This window comes from Cynocephalus volans, chromosome 1 (genome assembly GCF_027409185.1).
Source record: "Cynocephalus volans isolate mCynVol1 chromosome 1, mCynVol1.pri, whole genome shotgun sequence".
Lineage (NCBI taxonomy): Eukaryota > Metazoa > Chordata > Mammalia > Dermoptera > Cynocephalidae > Cynocephalus > Cynocephalus volans.
The window spans coordinates 218,793,499-218,809,815 of record NC_084460.1 but is presented as its reverse complement, the minus strand read 5'-3'; the positions used below and the strand labels follow the sequence as shown (position 1 = coordinate 218,809,815).

The window sequence follows — 16,317 nt, the reverse complement described above, 5'->3', positions numbered from 1 at the left end:
TGGTCCCCAGAGTAGACATAACCATCAAAGCATGAAGTAATGCCTTTTGTGTGGTGTCACCACACCTCCCAGAAAAAGAATAGATTCCTATTGGAAACAGTCAAGCATAGCTCCAGGTCTTCTAGCAAAATGTATTCCCATGGATGCTACTGTTAGGATACAGAAGGTCTGAAGCTCATCCAATGTGTTCTGTGAGCATATGAGAAGAGCCCTGAGTTAGTCCCAAGTGTAAATCACCACCTCCAATCAGTTCCTCTGCTGGGTGATGGATGTTTGCAGGTGAGGTGCAATGACCTTTCCAAGTCCTTTCTTCCTCAGTATAGCCCAGGAGATTCCCCACCCACCATCCCGATCTTGGGAGTGCCATTTGGCAGCCATATTCCAAATTAAAACAGATCACTAAATAGTTCTATTAGTTTAAAATCCATATAAATCAGAGGGAAATCCTGGGGCGGGGGGGAACTCAGGACACGAATCCCAGACCACTGCTCTACAAATCACCTTTTCAATTGATTCATCTACTTTACTTCAATAATGTATTCACTGCTAAACAGGACACTCATACATCCCTGGAGGCCATCGGAATTAGTAGACCCTTCATGGAAAGCAATAGGATAATATTTAATAGGATCAATTAAAATGTTCTCAGCATTGGGCCCAATAAATCTGCTTCTGGAAGATTTATCCTCTAGAAATAATTTAACAAAAGAAAACAGCTCTGTGCAAGGAGATGTTCACTAAATGATCCCCTAGAGTATAAGGGGAAACTGGTCGTCCTAATAACCAACAGGGTGAGATGGTCAGCAAATTGTGGTCTATCAGCCCACGGGACACGTAAGTGGTCACTGAAAAATATAGCCGTGAAGATATTGCACAATAGGGAAAACTGTTATGGACTAAATCTAGGTAAAAAGAAAAAAAAAAAAGGCAGAACTGTATACACATGGTTGGATACACATTTTTTAAAATGTTACCTATCATCCGAGAAAGAAAAGGAGGATGAATAAAATGGATGATGTAAAGGAGTGAGATTACAGCTGATCTTGTTGTTGTGCTCTCATGTTACCATCACGGCGTTTTTGCCACTTACAAAGGAGGAAAAATCAAGTCTATGCCAACCTAGGCAACAGGGACGTGAGTGGGGTGGGGAAGAGCGATTTTTCAGCACAGAATCCAACTCCTTCTCCAAAGAGCTGCGTGGCCTTCACCTGTGAGGCGACCTCTTCCACACACAGATGCCAGGAACAAAGAAGAGGCACCTGCCAGCGACAAAGGCGGTTACCTTGGTTTCCCATAACAGCGCCACGCCAAGAGGGCGGCCCCTAACACCGGGGCCTCCCGATGGGCGCTTTTGTCCTGCAAAGCTGAGGGCCCTCATTAGAAGGCGCCCGTGCTAAAGACAAACGCATTTCCAGGACGAGCGGTTTCGTCATTCCTAGTATTAGCGACAGAATGGTGATAGAAGGTAAGTGGCAGATTTGCAATCGCCGAGGCGCTCCTTGCCTGGAAATTGAAAGCAGCCTGCCCGGGGAGGCGACTCCAAAGAGCCGCGGTTTGCACCGGGCAGGGGTGAGGCCCGCGGACCACGGGAGAGCCCGGAAGCAGGGCGGCACCGTGGTATTTCTGAGACCACACGCCCGTGTTACCTTAAGGTGTTCTCACTGTCACCGACTACAAATGCATCACAAATCCGCTGCCGCAAATGGCTTGTATTTAATTGCAGGACGCCCGGTGAGAGGATCCTCCCGGGAGCTCCCAGCGAGAACCCGCAGTGTCAGTGTCGCAATACTTGATGGGGACAGCGGGGAGTGGTGAGGGAAGGGAGGGGCCAGGCTACTGCACACATCGCTTCTCAAATCTTTTCTCAACAGTATTCAAAACTGACATATGTAAAGCAGCCACACAGAATTGCCAAGTAACTGAAGATAAAGAAAATTTAACATCTGCAGAGCAGATTCCTACTCCAGCTTCAAGGCTTCAAGGAAAGGATCAAATGGTTCCTGCGCCTGAGGTTTCCCAGAACAGAATGGGATGGGCTCTCTTTTTAACTCCAAGACACTGTTTCTTTGTTTCCGCTTGTCTTTGGACACTCTTATCACGTTTCTTCTTCTTCTTTTTTTTTTAATCTTGCTTTCCGCCATCGGACTATGTAGTTATTGACTGCAGGGATCTTGTCTTACTCACAGTAAATCCACATTCTTAGTACTGAGCTTAGCACACAGGCCCTCAATATACTGAAGTTGAACTGAAATTAATAAATACAAAAATAAAGTCACAATGTCACATCTAAATGTTAAAGCAGTGCTGTCCAAAAGAAATACGATGCCAGCCACAAATGCGAGCCACACATGTAATTTTAAATGTTTTAGTAGCCACATTTAAAAAAGTAAAAGAAGTGAAATTTATTTTATTAATGTTATTTAACCCAATATATCCAAAATTTATCATTTCAACATGTAATGAAAATCAAAATATTAACGAGATATTTTACTTTTTTGTGTTCTGAGTCTTAGAAATCTAATGTCTATTTTAAATCCACTGTACATCCCAAGATGGACTACCCACATTGAAAGTCCTCACATGTGGCTAGTGGCTACCATATTGGACATCACAGTGAAGCTGTTTTGGAAGTGAAGCTCCAAAAACACCTTTTTATAAAAGAAAACAATTTTCATAGTTATAAAGAACTCATTTAATTTCAAGTTTCCCACTAACCTTTATGTTACCACTTAAATTTATTTTTAATAGAACTAAGAAAGTATTAAATAGGTGTACATTTCCCCTTTTCAAACTCTTTTGAGTAAATGTCTAGAACTGAAAATATTAAAATACATCCTCAAGCCAATCTTTACCAACAGCCATATTTACTATGAAAACTCTAACAAACCCATGAGCAAGCAAGTGTTGTACTCTAGGATATAATATTTTGGGTGATTTTCCCTACTTGTTTGACCAGGTAATTAGTAGGTTATGTTGTTGAGTGAAGTAATTAATTACTACTGAAGAGCTAAACACTTCCCTTCTAAGGTCTACTTTCACAAATATTATATAAACAAACAATTAGTGGTTAGAAGGATTTGATGCTATCATAAAGACCTTAGCACCAAAGACCCAGGAATGACAGATGCCTCTCCTATCAGTCGGCCCCCTCCTCCCTGCTGGGTGGGTGAGTTTGCTCTACAGGAGAATAGTGACCCTAGGTATCGAAGCATCACCTTGGGAGGGCACCAGCACCACCCATCACCCTAGTACTGAGCCTGGCCAAAGTCTCAGGTGAGGAGGCTAACGTGGACTTCCTATTCTCCTCACCTTATCACCCCAACTTCCTGCAGCCCCGCCTGTTCTGAACTTTGAGGCCAGCCCACTTGGGCCTGAACCCATGGACACCCAGCCTCACCTATCCACTCAGCAGCATGCAGAGAGGAAAGGGGAAAACAGCCCCTGGCAGTCAGCCCAGGAAGCGGACCCTTTAGTGGTCAGCTCACCACAGAGGCCAGATGCATGAAGGAACTGACCACCTCACTAGGGAGCCTGCCCACCAGGAACCAGGACCAACCGAGGTTTGGACACGGACCAATCTGATTGGCATTTTTTCCTCTGTATGGGGCAGGAGGAGACTATGACAGGGGAACAGAAGTCCCTTTCCCCAAGACAATCCAAAGTTTCTGATGTCAGTGGAGCTGCTGTTTACTCGGGTGAAAACCAATAATCTCTGAGGCGTGAGGTTCAAGACAGTTCATTCCAAGAAAAACTACGATATAACCTCCTCAGAGAATTGAAGTAGTCTGCTCTGCATTTCCTCGTGAGGCAAAATGAGACCTGGAACTGGGAGAGATCACTCTGAGGGAGAGCCTGGTAAAGGAAGAGTCCCTGGGATTTGTCAATCCAGAACTGTGTAACCAAGATCTTTAAATGACATGCTTCTAAAATAGTATTATTGATCTGCAGCCCTTAAGACCACACCTTACAACCAAAGAACTTAAAACATAAATTATTGAAATCTGTTTTTCATTTACATTTTTTTCTCCAACCAGTCTCCTTTCAAAAGTTTTTGAACATTTTTTTGTTTGTTTTTTTAATGAGAAAAGAAATTAGGAACACGAGAGGACTACAAACCTTTTTCCTTAAAGTACTGTAGTACACTGAATTCTGTTCTCACATATATGTTTTCCTTTCAGCTCTGGGGATGTATTTTCCAGTATTCAATTCACATCAAGGATAGGTATTCACTGACTGAAAGGGTAATACGAAATACACCCAGACACACCTAGAATAATTGCTCCAAATGTAGTTGGTGCAGATCTAATAAGGGTGGCTATTGAGCTCGGGAGACAAATGAGATACATTTGCCTGTTTCCCTGGCATTTACACAAGCTCAGTAAAGCAGGAGGAACCAGCAGCAGGGAAAAGGCCATAAAGCACGAAGCTCTTTAAATAGCTTTCCAGGTGGCAAAGCAACACTGGCACTGGTTGATTAAATAGGATAACTGGGACATGACCATTGTTAAGAGAGATGGGCTTGAATCTTGATTAGCCCTGAGTGCTCTGTGTGTGTTTGTACTGCCACACATGACTACACGAGACAAGTCTCTGGGCAAAAACCTCTCGTTTCAAGGTCGATGTGCGTAGCGTTTCTTTCCCCTCACTTGAAATCAATAGTACCTCGCATTTTGATCTGAACAAACCAACCACAAGAAGAAATTTATGAGGAAATAGGGAGACTGGGTTTTTGACAGTATGGAATTATTGTGAATATTTTAGTTGTGATAATGTTATTGTGGTTATGTTAAAAATAGAGTCCTGACATTTTAGAAATAATATATTGCAGTTTACGGATCAAATGATGTGAGACATGAGATTATGCTTTAAAGTAATCTAGTGAGGCTGGGGGGAAAGGGTAGGAGAGTATAGAAAAATAAGATGGCCATTTGCTGATGATGGTTAAAACTGGTTGATAGGTACACAGGGGTATATTTTGTTGCATATTTGAAATTTTATGTAATAAGTTTTTTTTTTTAAGTACCTAGTAACCAAGAGGGAAGAAAAAAAGAAGCTCCCTCTAGGGCTTTTCTGAGAGGGCTATTTTATCACTTCTCAGCTTACCATTGCCCAGAAGATATCACAGGCCATTCAAAGTTAGCAGCAAAAAGAAAGGGCACATCCACCCTATTTTTCTTTAAGACTGCAATCCTGGCCTCCATCTCTGTCTGCCTCGAGAGAGATTTAGCTTTTGAACATATCCAAGAAACAACATCCTTTAGGATATTGAAACTGACAAGAGGCAGCCTACAAAATCCTGTGGTTTACATTAAAAGTCTGAAGGTATGGCCTTGTTCTGGATCTGGGGGTTAACAGTGCATGATGATGCACACACTCGTGTAAAGAATTTAATTTAGCTCAGATGTAAAGGGATGCCTATGGGACAAACTGGCAGTGACTGATTCCATGGGGTGAACAGAGAAGTGAGACTATAAACAGGATAATTTGCCATCTCTAGATTGCTCCCTTTCAAAAACTGTAAGTGCCTTCAAACCATCTACATCCTTCTAACCAGCAATCCCAATTCCAGGAATGTATTCTAAGAAAATAATTAGGCAAGTGCACAAAGAAGTGTGTGTACTGATGTCAATCACACCTTTGTTGATAATAGGAAAAAAACCCAGAAAAACCCAAATGTCTATCAGTAGGAAACAGTTAAAGTATTGATTAGACATGTATTGTAACATTATATGCAACCTTTAAAAATGCTGATGTCTGAAGTATACCATCAGGTAAAGTGGTGGGTTTTAAAACAGATTTTATAAAATCCTATCTTTGTTTTAAAACAAAGTATGTGTTGTAAGAATAGAAAAGAGCTGGAATATACAATAAAATGTTAACAGTGGTGTTTTCTGGTTCGTAAAATTAAGTGATTTTTACCTTCTTCTTCATGATTTTCTGCACGGTCTGAATTTTTTTTCCAATGAGGATGCAATATATTGGGACCCTCCCAAAAAGCTATTTCTTTTAAAACAATAACAACAAAACCATGAAGATGTCTTAAGTAGGAAAGACAAGTTGCCAGAACCGGACAGAGGTCAAGGTGATAATCCAAGCACAAATAACCCCAGGCTCTGACAGCCAAGGAGGGTCAGCACATGTAGTGGATTGAATTATGTTCCCCGAAACTCACTGAAGCTTGAATTGTGTCCCCCAAATTTTATGTATTAGAAACTTGGCCCCCACTGTGGCTGTTAAGAAGTTGGGGGATTCTATTATGGTAATTGTAAGATGTGGCCTTGAAGAGATTATTAGATTATGGGACCATGCCATAGTAAATGGATTAAAAATGCGGTTCTGAGGGCTTTAGGAGAGAGAGTCTGTCTGCAGGTCAGTGTGAGTGGGGGTGGAGGGGAAGGGCATCAAACAGCCTCATCTTTTAGGGAAACAGAAGCAGAGATCAAATTTGGGATGGCCGGGTGAGGCTAGAGAGGTAAATAGGCCCAGAGCATGGAGGGCCTTGAACGCCTGATTGAATCATCTGGGTTCCAACCTGAGAGCACTGGGGAACCTCTGAAGGGTCTGGACTTTCCCAAGATTAATCAGTCTGACCACAGCGCAGAGATATAAACACTAGTGGGCCTTATAATAGGTACGTTTTCTGAATGCCTGCCACTGCACTCAGCATGCTACACACGTTAGCTGTTCGAGCCTCACAATGACCTAGAAGGAGAAGAGTGTTGTTATCCCTACTTTACTGGTTAGGAAACGGGAACTTAGTGTGGTTGAGCAATTCACCTGACTTCACGCCACTAAGAAGTGGCAGAGCTGGGCGTTCATCCTGTGCTGTCCCGGGTTTGGTGCTGGGGAGATGCTATAATGAATCTAAAACTCCATTTCCCCCCAAGCTCTCTGTGATATTTAAAAGTAACCACAAACTTAACAACTCAATTCCTACTACAAGGAATTTGGTTGTTGTGCAGCAAATGGGTTAAGGGGAGAGCTTTCTCAACCACAGAAATAGAACTTAATGAAAACACCTGGGAGAAATAAGGTGAAATCGGATCTGTCAAGGGGATTTTTTTTTTTTTTTTATCTCAAGAGAAACCATTAGGGAGTAGATAATTTTGTTTTTGCTTTTTTAATAGGTAGACATAGGTGAGAAATCAGGCAGGGACTAAAGGGAAGCCAAAGGTGGGGGTTGGTTTCCAACTCTGAGTAGGGGAGAAGAGCTGAGAATGGAAAATATTATCATTACATACGGGAATTGGGCCAGACGAGCACAGGTGGAGGCATAAAGAAATCTCCAGTGATATCCAAATACTTAAGGAAATGCAGAAATTGGCATTTATGGAGACTTGATTCCAGGCAAGGAACACGGAAAAAAGAAACTCTCAATGAAGATATACTTACTAAGCAACTATACAACTGAAGTAAAGGAGACAAAGACATTTAAAGAAAAAAAAAAGAAGTTCCTGCCCCAAAGAAGCTTATAATGTACATGGGGAGTATACACACACACACGCGCGCGCGCGCGCACACACACACACACACACACACACACAATCTTATATGTGATCAATGAGATAAAAGAAAAAGCTAATATAGTCTTTAACTAAATGGAACATGAGCTTTGCCTTCAAGGTTAGAAATGCCACAAATTAGATGAAAAGAAAGGCTATTCCAAGTGGCAGAATGAGGTGAACAAATACTTAAGAAATGGGAATGCAGAAAGGGTCTTCAGGGGCTAGCCACAGTAGGGCAGTAACCTAGGGGGCAGGGGGGGAGAGCAGCAATGCTGATTCTGAAAATGAGGGAAATTATAAGAAGAATACGAAACATGCATGGGAGATAATTAGCATTTACTGAGCATTTCCTCTGTGCCAGATACTGTCTAACTGCTACTTCATTTGATTTCATCCTAACAACCCTGTGAGGGAAGTAATTATTATCTACACTTCAAATACAAGAAACCTGAGGCCCAGAAAAGCTAAGCACCTTGAAAAAAGCCCCACAGCTAGCTAGGGAATCCACACTTAGTTTTGTATGACTTTTCCCGCTGCCTCTACTTATTCCATTCACTTATGTAGCACCGACTGTGTGCTCACTGTGAACAGTGAGTGGCCTCCAATGGCATGTGCCAGATTATGGCAACTCTGTTGTGTTCACTTATACCAGGATTTCCAAGGGTAGACTTACAGGAGACCACTAATCCATCTTCCAGTGGTATAAACATCTCTGAATTTAGGTCACAGAGGAATGAAGGACTGATAGATTTCAACACTACTCAGTTATACAAAGTGACTAAATAAACTATTTAAAACTTTGGTTTAAAATGTTACTGCTTTTAGGTGGGAATGCAAAATGGGACAACCACTTTGGAAAACAGTTTGGCAGTTTCTTATAGAGATAAATCTGTAGTTACCATATGACCCAGCAATCCCACTCCTGGATATCTACCCAAGAGAAATAAAAATGTATACTCACACAAAAACCTATATCCGAAGGTTTATCACAGCTTTATTCAGAATCACCCCAAACAGGAAACAACCCAAATTCCTTCAACAGGTGAACAGATAAACTGTGGTATATTCATACAATACTACTAAGCAAAAAAAGGAGAGCTATTGATACATGCAAAAACATAGATAAATCTCGAAGAATTACTAAGTGAAAGAACCCAGACTAAAAAAGATACTTATTATATGGTTCTATTTTATGACGATCTGGAAAAGGCAAAATTATAGAGAGCAAGGACAGATAAGTGGTTGCCAGAGGGGCAGTATGAGGGCTTTTTTTTCCTTTTGAGTAATGAACTGTTTTGTATCCTGACTGTGGTGGTGTGTGGCAGGCAGAATAATGGTCCCCAAAGATCTCCACACCCTAACCTGTGAATGTGTTAACATTACATGGTAAAAGGGACATTGCTGATAGAATTTCAGATGGTATTAAGGTTGCTAATCAGCTGACCTTAAAATAGGGAGATTATCTCAGATTCAGGGAGCAGGGGGAGTAGTGCTTGATATAATCACATGGGCCCTCAAAAGTGGAAGAGGCAGGCAGATGAGTCAGAGAGAGTGACATACCATGGGAGAAGAAGCAGGAGAGGTTTGAAGCATGAGGGGGACTTGACCTGTGTTGCTGGCTTCAAAGAAGGAGGAAGGGGACCAGGTGGCTAGGACCTGATGAGGTCTCTAGAAGCTGAGAGTCAGCAAGGAAATGGGGACCAGTCTTACCACCACAGGAAACTGAATTCTACCACCAACCTGAATGAGCAGAGAAATGGATTTTCCCCTACATCCTCTAGAAAAGAACATAGCCCAGCAAACACATCAATTTTGGCCTTATGAGACTCTAAACTAAGAAACCAGCCAACTCACTCGATTTCTGACATATGGTAACTGAAATAATAAACGTGTTGTTTTAAGCCTCTAAGTTTGTGGTAATTTGTTACAACAGCAGTAGAAAACTAATACAGGATACTTACAAAACTCCTTATAAATTTGTCAGTACCATAGAACTATACACCAAAAAGTGATATTACTATACATAAATTTAAAAAGAAAAAATTTTTATGTTCTAACTTTGAAAGACCAGTCCTGTAGACAAAAAGAAAAAAATTTAGGCATTGCCGTATTTCTTCACTTCTTCAGACCTTAATCTCCAAAATAACTCAGGCTGGGATTTCGTCTTTCTCCCAGCTCCTCCCTTCCCCCTCCAGCCAGTGCCAAGAATTAATCTAAGCTTCCCATGCCTGAGGCCACTTTCCACACCACTGACCAACTCAGGTTTTGTGGCTACTGTTTTGCTTTGGCTTTGAAAAAGGTCAGAACTTGTGTTGCCCAGGAGGAAGCACCCATCTTTAACAAGACCTGCTTCCTCAGCACTGCAAACAAAAAAGCCCAACAAGAGGAAAGAGAAGTGTGAAAGTCCATTTCAAAGAACTCTGGGAACTCGCCAACTCAGAGAGTTTTTATCGATACAGTTGCTTCAAAACCAATAGGCAAAGCCCACAGTAATGGATGACTCACCAGGTTTTTTTAGAAGCTACTGGAAGAGTACTCTCAGAAATGCTATAAATTCAACATTTTTCTCTGAAGAATTAATGTGTTACGAGAGGGCGCCCCTTTTCTAATCACTAGCCCACTCCCACCCTCCATCTGTGGCTCACCATTTCACAAAGCTGAATGCAGTTCCTCCCCAATTTTCTTACAGATTTTTAGGTATAATATATGCTGTTTTATCAGGCCTGCTCAGAGGAATGGCACTTCTCTTTAAAATTGTTTTTTAACTACTCCCCACAGCCTGCCTACAGCCAATTAAAAGTCTATAAAATTAGTTAAACATGCCAAAGTAAAGATTTCCAGAATCAACAAAGAGATCAATAAATATTTATTAAGTGCTTTCTATGGACAAGGCCCTGGCAAGTACAAAGAAGCAAAACATGGATGATCCTTGTTTCTATACACGGCTTACAATGTCATTAGACATATGACCAAAACTAATAATGGTCTAAGGCAAAAAAATCACGAGATCATATGCAAAACAAGTGCTTCAGAGTTCAAAGTAAGGAGAGATTATTTGTGGCTGGGATAATCAGGGGAAAAACTTTCGCATGAGAGCCAAAAAAAAAATGCAGAAATGGTAGAGATGATTCCCCTAAGACAGGACACCTTCTGAAAAGAGAAATCTAGAAACCCCACCTGCATAATCTCGCTCTTGGCATACACCTCCACAGGAATTGAACGGGAGTTTAGCAGAAAAAATTGGCCTCAGTTTCAAAAACACAAAGAATTTCTGGGATTCTGAAGTTGGACCTACAGGTAACTCCACCAAAATTCATTCTTTACTTGTCTCCATTGGGTGTGAAGGTGAATGACATTTCTAGTTGGCTCTGGGCTTCTTTGGTCATCCCCAGTTTGTGCCCTGCTAGCAAGGAAGGTTGTACCCATCTGAAATGGTCACTACCTGCAACTGAGCCATGTGGGCTGGTTCCCTCTGAATTGACTTGGGGCCTGCCTCCCTCTTGATTGTCCTCCCCTATTGTATAAAGCCTGACACAGGCTGCCAGAACTGTCATCTCCTTTGGTTCCACTTTATTAATTAGGATCAGGAAGGGTCCTAGCACATGCCAACCCAAGTCCCAACACCCTTTAACACCTGGCAGTCTTCTGTTCTATACACACTCTCACCAAAAAATGTGTAAAAGAATGGTGGTAGCAGCAATATCCATATTAGCCCCAAACTGGAAACTATCCAAATATCTATCAACAGTTAATAGATAAATAAATTGTGGTATATTCATACCATGGAATACTACAGAAAAATGAGGATGAATTTGACAAGCATAATGCGCACTGCCAGAAGCCACACACAAAAGAGAACATAATGTATGGTTTTATGTACATAAAATTAATTAAAAAACAAACAAAAAGAAACCAGGCAAATTAATCTATGGCATCAGAAGTCAGAAGTGGTTACCCTGATACTGGTTACCCTGAGAGACTGCAAGGGACACTAGGGAGATGTAGTGGATTGAATTATGTTCCCCCAAAACTCACTGCAGCTTGAATCGTGTCCCCCAAGTTTTATGTATTAGAAACTTGGCCCCCACTGTGACTGTTAAGAGGGTGGGAAATCCTATTATGGTAATTGAAGGTGGAGCCTAGAAGAGGTGATTAGATTGTAGGACCGTGCAGTAGTGAATGGATTAATGATGGTGGCCAGGGGCATGGTTCTGAGGGCTTTAAAAAGAGAGTGAACAAGGAGTTTGGTCTCTCTGCTCTCTCTGCTCTGCCATTTCTCAGTGTGATACCCTGAGTCACTAGACTTCCTAGCCTCTGAAACTGTAAGCAATAAATTTCATTTTCTTTATACAATACCTAGTTCCCTTTTTGTTATAAGCAACTGAAATGAACTAACACAGGAGACTTCTGGGGTCCTGAAAATGTCTATTTCTTATTCTGTGAGATGGTTATAGGGAGCATTTACTTTGTCAAAAGTCATCAAGCCATACACTTATGATAACGCTTTTCTATATAAATGCTTTATTTCAATAAAAAGTCTGTTTTATTAAAGGATTCTAGTAGGATGAGCCAAAGTTACTTTATAGATGAAAAGCAACATGTGTATCCCCCCCCAATTTTTTTGTTTAAATTTCTTATTTTATATGGTGACTTGGTCTTAATTTATTTAGCCAATAACATATGTATGTTTAGATGGGGAATAAATACATACTTCTAGTAATGTAGTAATATGAAAGAAGGATAAACCTAAAATTAAAGATCTCTGCCTTGCACAGAGATCAAAGATGATTTATTACTCTACTTCATTGGTCCTGGTGGAGGAAGGGGAGGGAGGAAGAAGAGAGGAGGGAGGGGGAGGGGAAGCAAGAGGGAAAGAAAAAGAGCCAGGAGGAGTAGGAGCTGAAGGAGAACTTCTTAAGGCTCTTCTTTAAAACCTCAGGAAAAAAAAAATAGGGCCACCAAAACATGTTCCAGTGCCGCACAATTATTTGTTTAAAAATTGTTACAAGCCAAGGGGCAGGGACTAGATGTACCAGTAACTCCCCCTCTATCTAAACCACAGTCTGGCTCAGGAAACAGCAGATGAGATCCTGGCTGAGAGCTGTAACCCAAACAAGCCCTATCTGCCCCAGGTACTGCCCATGATATGTCACTAACCCACATCTACCATTAACTGTAGAATCTCCCTCCTCATCAATAATTGTAGCATACATCTCTGCAAGTTAACACTTAGCAGAGAGAAAACCCCTCTTTCTTGCCCTCACAAGTCAGCTTTCAGAATGAACCCCATCCACAAGCATATGGAAGTAAGCTTTTGCTGACAACTGCGAAAATGGGGAAGGAAGAAGGGGTCGTCAAGGGGAGCTGCCTTCTTATGCTAGGTACAGGATGAAGCTCTGAGACCAGACGCTTGCCTCGGTTCCGCTAGCGCAGAGAGCGCCCGCCTACCGGTACAGCTAGCACCTGCTGGTCCCCGGGGCCCTTCGCATGGACTGCGGCAGACAACCTTTTCAACGATGCTGTGGACAGCCTGGGCCTCTGGCGCTTGAGAAAGGCCGGGCGGACTACGGCCATACCCTCCGTAAATTGTCACCTGTCAATCACTTGACCTAAATACACAAACCACTGGGGGAATGGAAGGGGGAGGGGGCTAGTCGGAGCATGCTCAGTGATCGAGATGACATCACTTAATCGATGCTGGGGATGGGAAGGCTGCATCAGCAGCCTCGAGCGGACTGCCAGGAACGTGTCAGCGGGGACCGGGAGGCTCCCATTAACTCGGTCCCTCCCCACGCGGCTCGCATACAATGAGGGCACCGTCAGCCACACACGCTAGGGACAGGGATAGGGAAAGGGCGGCGGACAGAGCTGGTTTATTTCATTTGACATATTCCTTTAAGAACTAAAAACCACTGGTATTCCCTCCCCCCACCAGCAGACCCCTCTGCAGAGAGGGAGCTAAGTCAGAGAAGGGCATAGGGGAGAAAAGGTGGAGAAGGGAGATCAAGAGGGAGGGAGGCCCTAGCCACACAAAGTAACTTCTGCTCTGGGCACAGAGGGGCTATTTGGCTGCGCTCTGGGCCCGCTCGCCCCAAAGATGTGGACACGGTCTCCGCTCCACCCAGCGCGAAGCACATTCGCGGGTGTGCGGACATCAGGTGTGTCGGGGGTGGACGGGAGAGTCGTCCCAGCGGAGAGGGATCAAACCCGGCCCCCATATCTAGGGCAGCCTGGGGTGAGAGGGAGTAGAAGGAGACACACTAGGCCGTCTAAGGACACCAAGACCACCAGTGTTGTTCCCTCCACCCTCCACTTCCGCGCGCGGAGCAGGTGAAACACCGCGGGGAGCCGCGTCTACACGGCCGCAGGCGCTCTGAGACAAGACTAGGATTTTCCCTGCACCTTTTCTTCATCCTTTTTTGCTAAGGGCGTGAGAAGAGGCAAAGTGTTCAGTCCATCGAACTGATGCCTGGAAGCATTTGTGGGTCGCAAAGCTCATACTTTAAAGGTGGCCTCGGCATCCCGGTTTGAGGGTGATCCGAACACATTACCCACGCGGCGTGGCGAGTGTGGGGAACAATAGGCCCACCCGGGCCCCCACCCAGCCAACAATGGCGGCGCCGAGCCCTTCCTCGCCCCTCACCCCCACTCCGACACCCGGGGCCCGCCCCGCCGCCCCCAGTGGCCCCTGCACACGCCCGGGAGGGAACTGTAGGGCGGGGGCTGAGGGGTGTCTCGGCACGGCCACCCGGGAGGGCAGCCCCGCGGGGATGTCCGAAGGGGCGACCCAAATATCTCCTCTCCGTCTGGGGCGTCGGGGCGCCGGGCTGCGGCGCGAAGCCGGAGGGGAGGCCAGACGCCCCGGCACTTACCCCGATTACCACGGTCTCATCGCCTTTAAATTTGGGGATGAATTTGTCCCCGCGGAGGATCTCCGCTTCGTTGAGGGGCCGGAACCGGCACATCACTTTGATGCTGCATTCGGCTGGATCCGCCATCTCGGCCGGCGGCAGGGAGGGGGCGCGGGGATGGCGGGGGGCCGGGGCTGGGCACGACGAGGGAAGAGGTCGAGAGCCGCACGGCCCGCAGCTAGGCCGCCTCCCGCAGCCTCCGACGACGCTTCTCAGCAGGTCATCTCCAAGTCAGCCGGCTGGGCAGCTCCGGCCACTCCGAGCCTGAGAAGGTGTGCAGCCTCTCAGCCTCCGGCCCCGCCGGCTGCAGACCAGCCCTCGCCCTGCGCCCCCGGCCCACCTGCCCGCGACCACGCGGCGGGCAAACGAGGCGATGCGCAGGGAGCGAGCCTCTCCCGGCTCAGACCTCCCGGGCTCCTGCGAGATCAGCCATCCTGCATCAGCACCAGCGCGCTCGGCCGCCTCTCGGGCCCGCCCCTCCGCCCCTCCGCCCCGCCCTCCCCCGGCCCGCCCCGAGACGGTGACGTCACTGCGGAGATCCGCCCCGCCGCGTCTCTGGGCGCGGCGCAGGCCGGGACTTGTAGTCGCTCCTCTTGCAGGTGGAAGGACAAGGATACTTGCAGTTAGTTGCATAGGTAGCAGTTGCCTTCCGTGGACAACAGCGGTGCCCCGGGTGCGACCTCCGAGAGCCTGTAGTTCCGGCCTGGCTGCCCAAGCTAAGAACAGGAGAGAGGTTATATCCAATATTCCAGGTTAAAGTCTCTATAAATAACCAGGTCTGTATCATCTCTTTTGCATCTTTCTCTGATCCCAAAGAAGAATCACTTCTTAAGGCAGTGTCCAATCCAACAGTTTTTGAGCATTTCCTCTCTGTTGAACAGTTTGGTAAGAGTTGTGAGGAAAGCAAAGGGAAATGAGATTTGCGTGGATATTTGGAAGCCAATTATACCAGAAAAATGCCTGTACATAGATAGCAGTTCATAACATATTTTGGGTCAGGGGCTCCTTTAATATCTGAGTAATGTGAGGGACCTTTCCTACAGCAAAAATAGGAAATAGAAAATAAATGAACCCGTACACACACACACAGATTTTTCATGCTATTTCAGAGAGTTCAGGGACAATTGAAGTCTGCCTGTGATTCCCAGTTAAGAACATCTCAGTAACTAATAATTATAGATCAGTTTACAGTACCTTCATCTAATGCCTATTTAGAACCCTGCAGAATGAACAGAATATATACAGGATCAAGTCCAAAGTCCTTTACAGGCTATGCCCAGTCCCCCAGGATCAGATTTCTGCCTACTTATTTAGCTTCATCTCTTGCCAATTCTTGTCTTGATGTTTACACTCTGACAAATACTAAATTATATGTGACTTCCTCCATTCGCCTCTTGCTCTTCTTGCTTCTGATACTTTGTTAAGGACATTTGCTTTCCTGTAGTCCCCTATTTATGCCCATTGCTAAATAACTGTATTAGAGCTCTCATGATGGAAAGTGATGGAGACTGACTGAAGCCACTGAGGCAAAAGGAAAAATTATCAGAAGAACACAGATTGAGCTTGCTTATTCAAGAAGTAAGTAAACAACCAAGCCAGGGAGAAGGCAGGCTACCAGGATTCTTTCTGATAGCCTTTCCTCTCTGTGTACTAGCTTCACCTTTTCTTGCTCTAGATCACCCCTCCACATGTCAGGAAGCCCAGCTGCCAACAGCCCCTGGGTTTTATTCTTTAACGTCTACCACTAGATAAGGATAGATGTTTGTTCAGTTTTGATTTGAAAAATCGTAAGCAAAGTCTATAATTAGCCTAGACTTAGGTTGGTGTCTACCCCTAAACCAATCAACCAGAGTCAGGGATCTTATAAGATTGTGGAGGAATCTCGTGGTGAAAGGTTCCCA

The 16,317-nt window shown here is 44.5% G+C and overlaps 1 protein-coding gene across 1 annotated transcript in view; it reads right to left on the bottom strand.

Moving 5' to 3' along the window:
* Window positions 1–14,503, bottom strand: part of KIF5C (kinesin family member 5C) — a 139,982-nt gene extending 125,479 nt beyond the window's left edge. The window contains exon 1 of the mRNA XM_063110642.1: window positions 14,378–14,503. Coding sequence (XP_062966712.1) covers window positions 14,378–14,503 — 126 coding nt within the window. The remainder of the gene's footprint in view (window positions 1–14,377) is intronic.
* Between the last annotated feature and the right edge of the window lie 1,814 nt (window positions 14,504–16,317).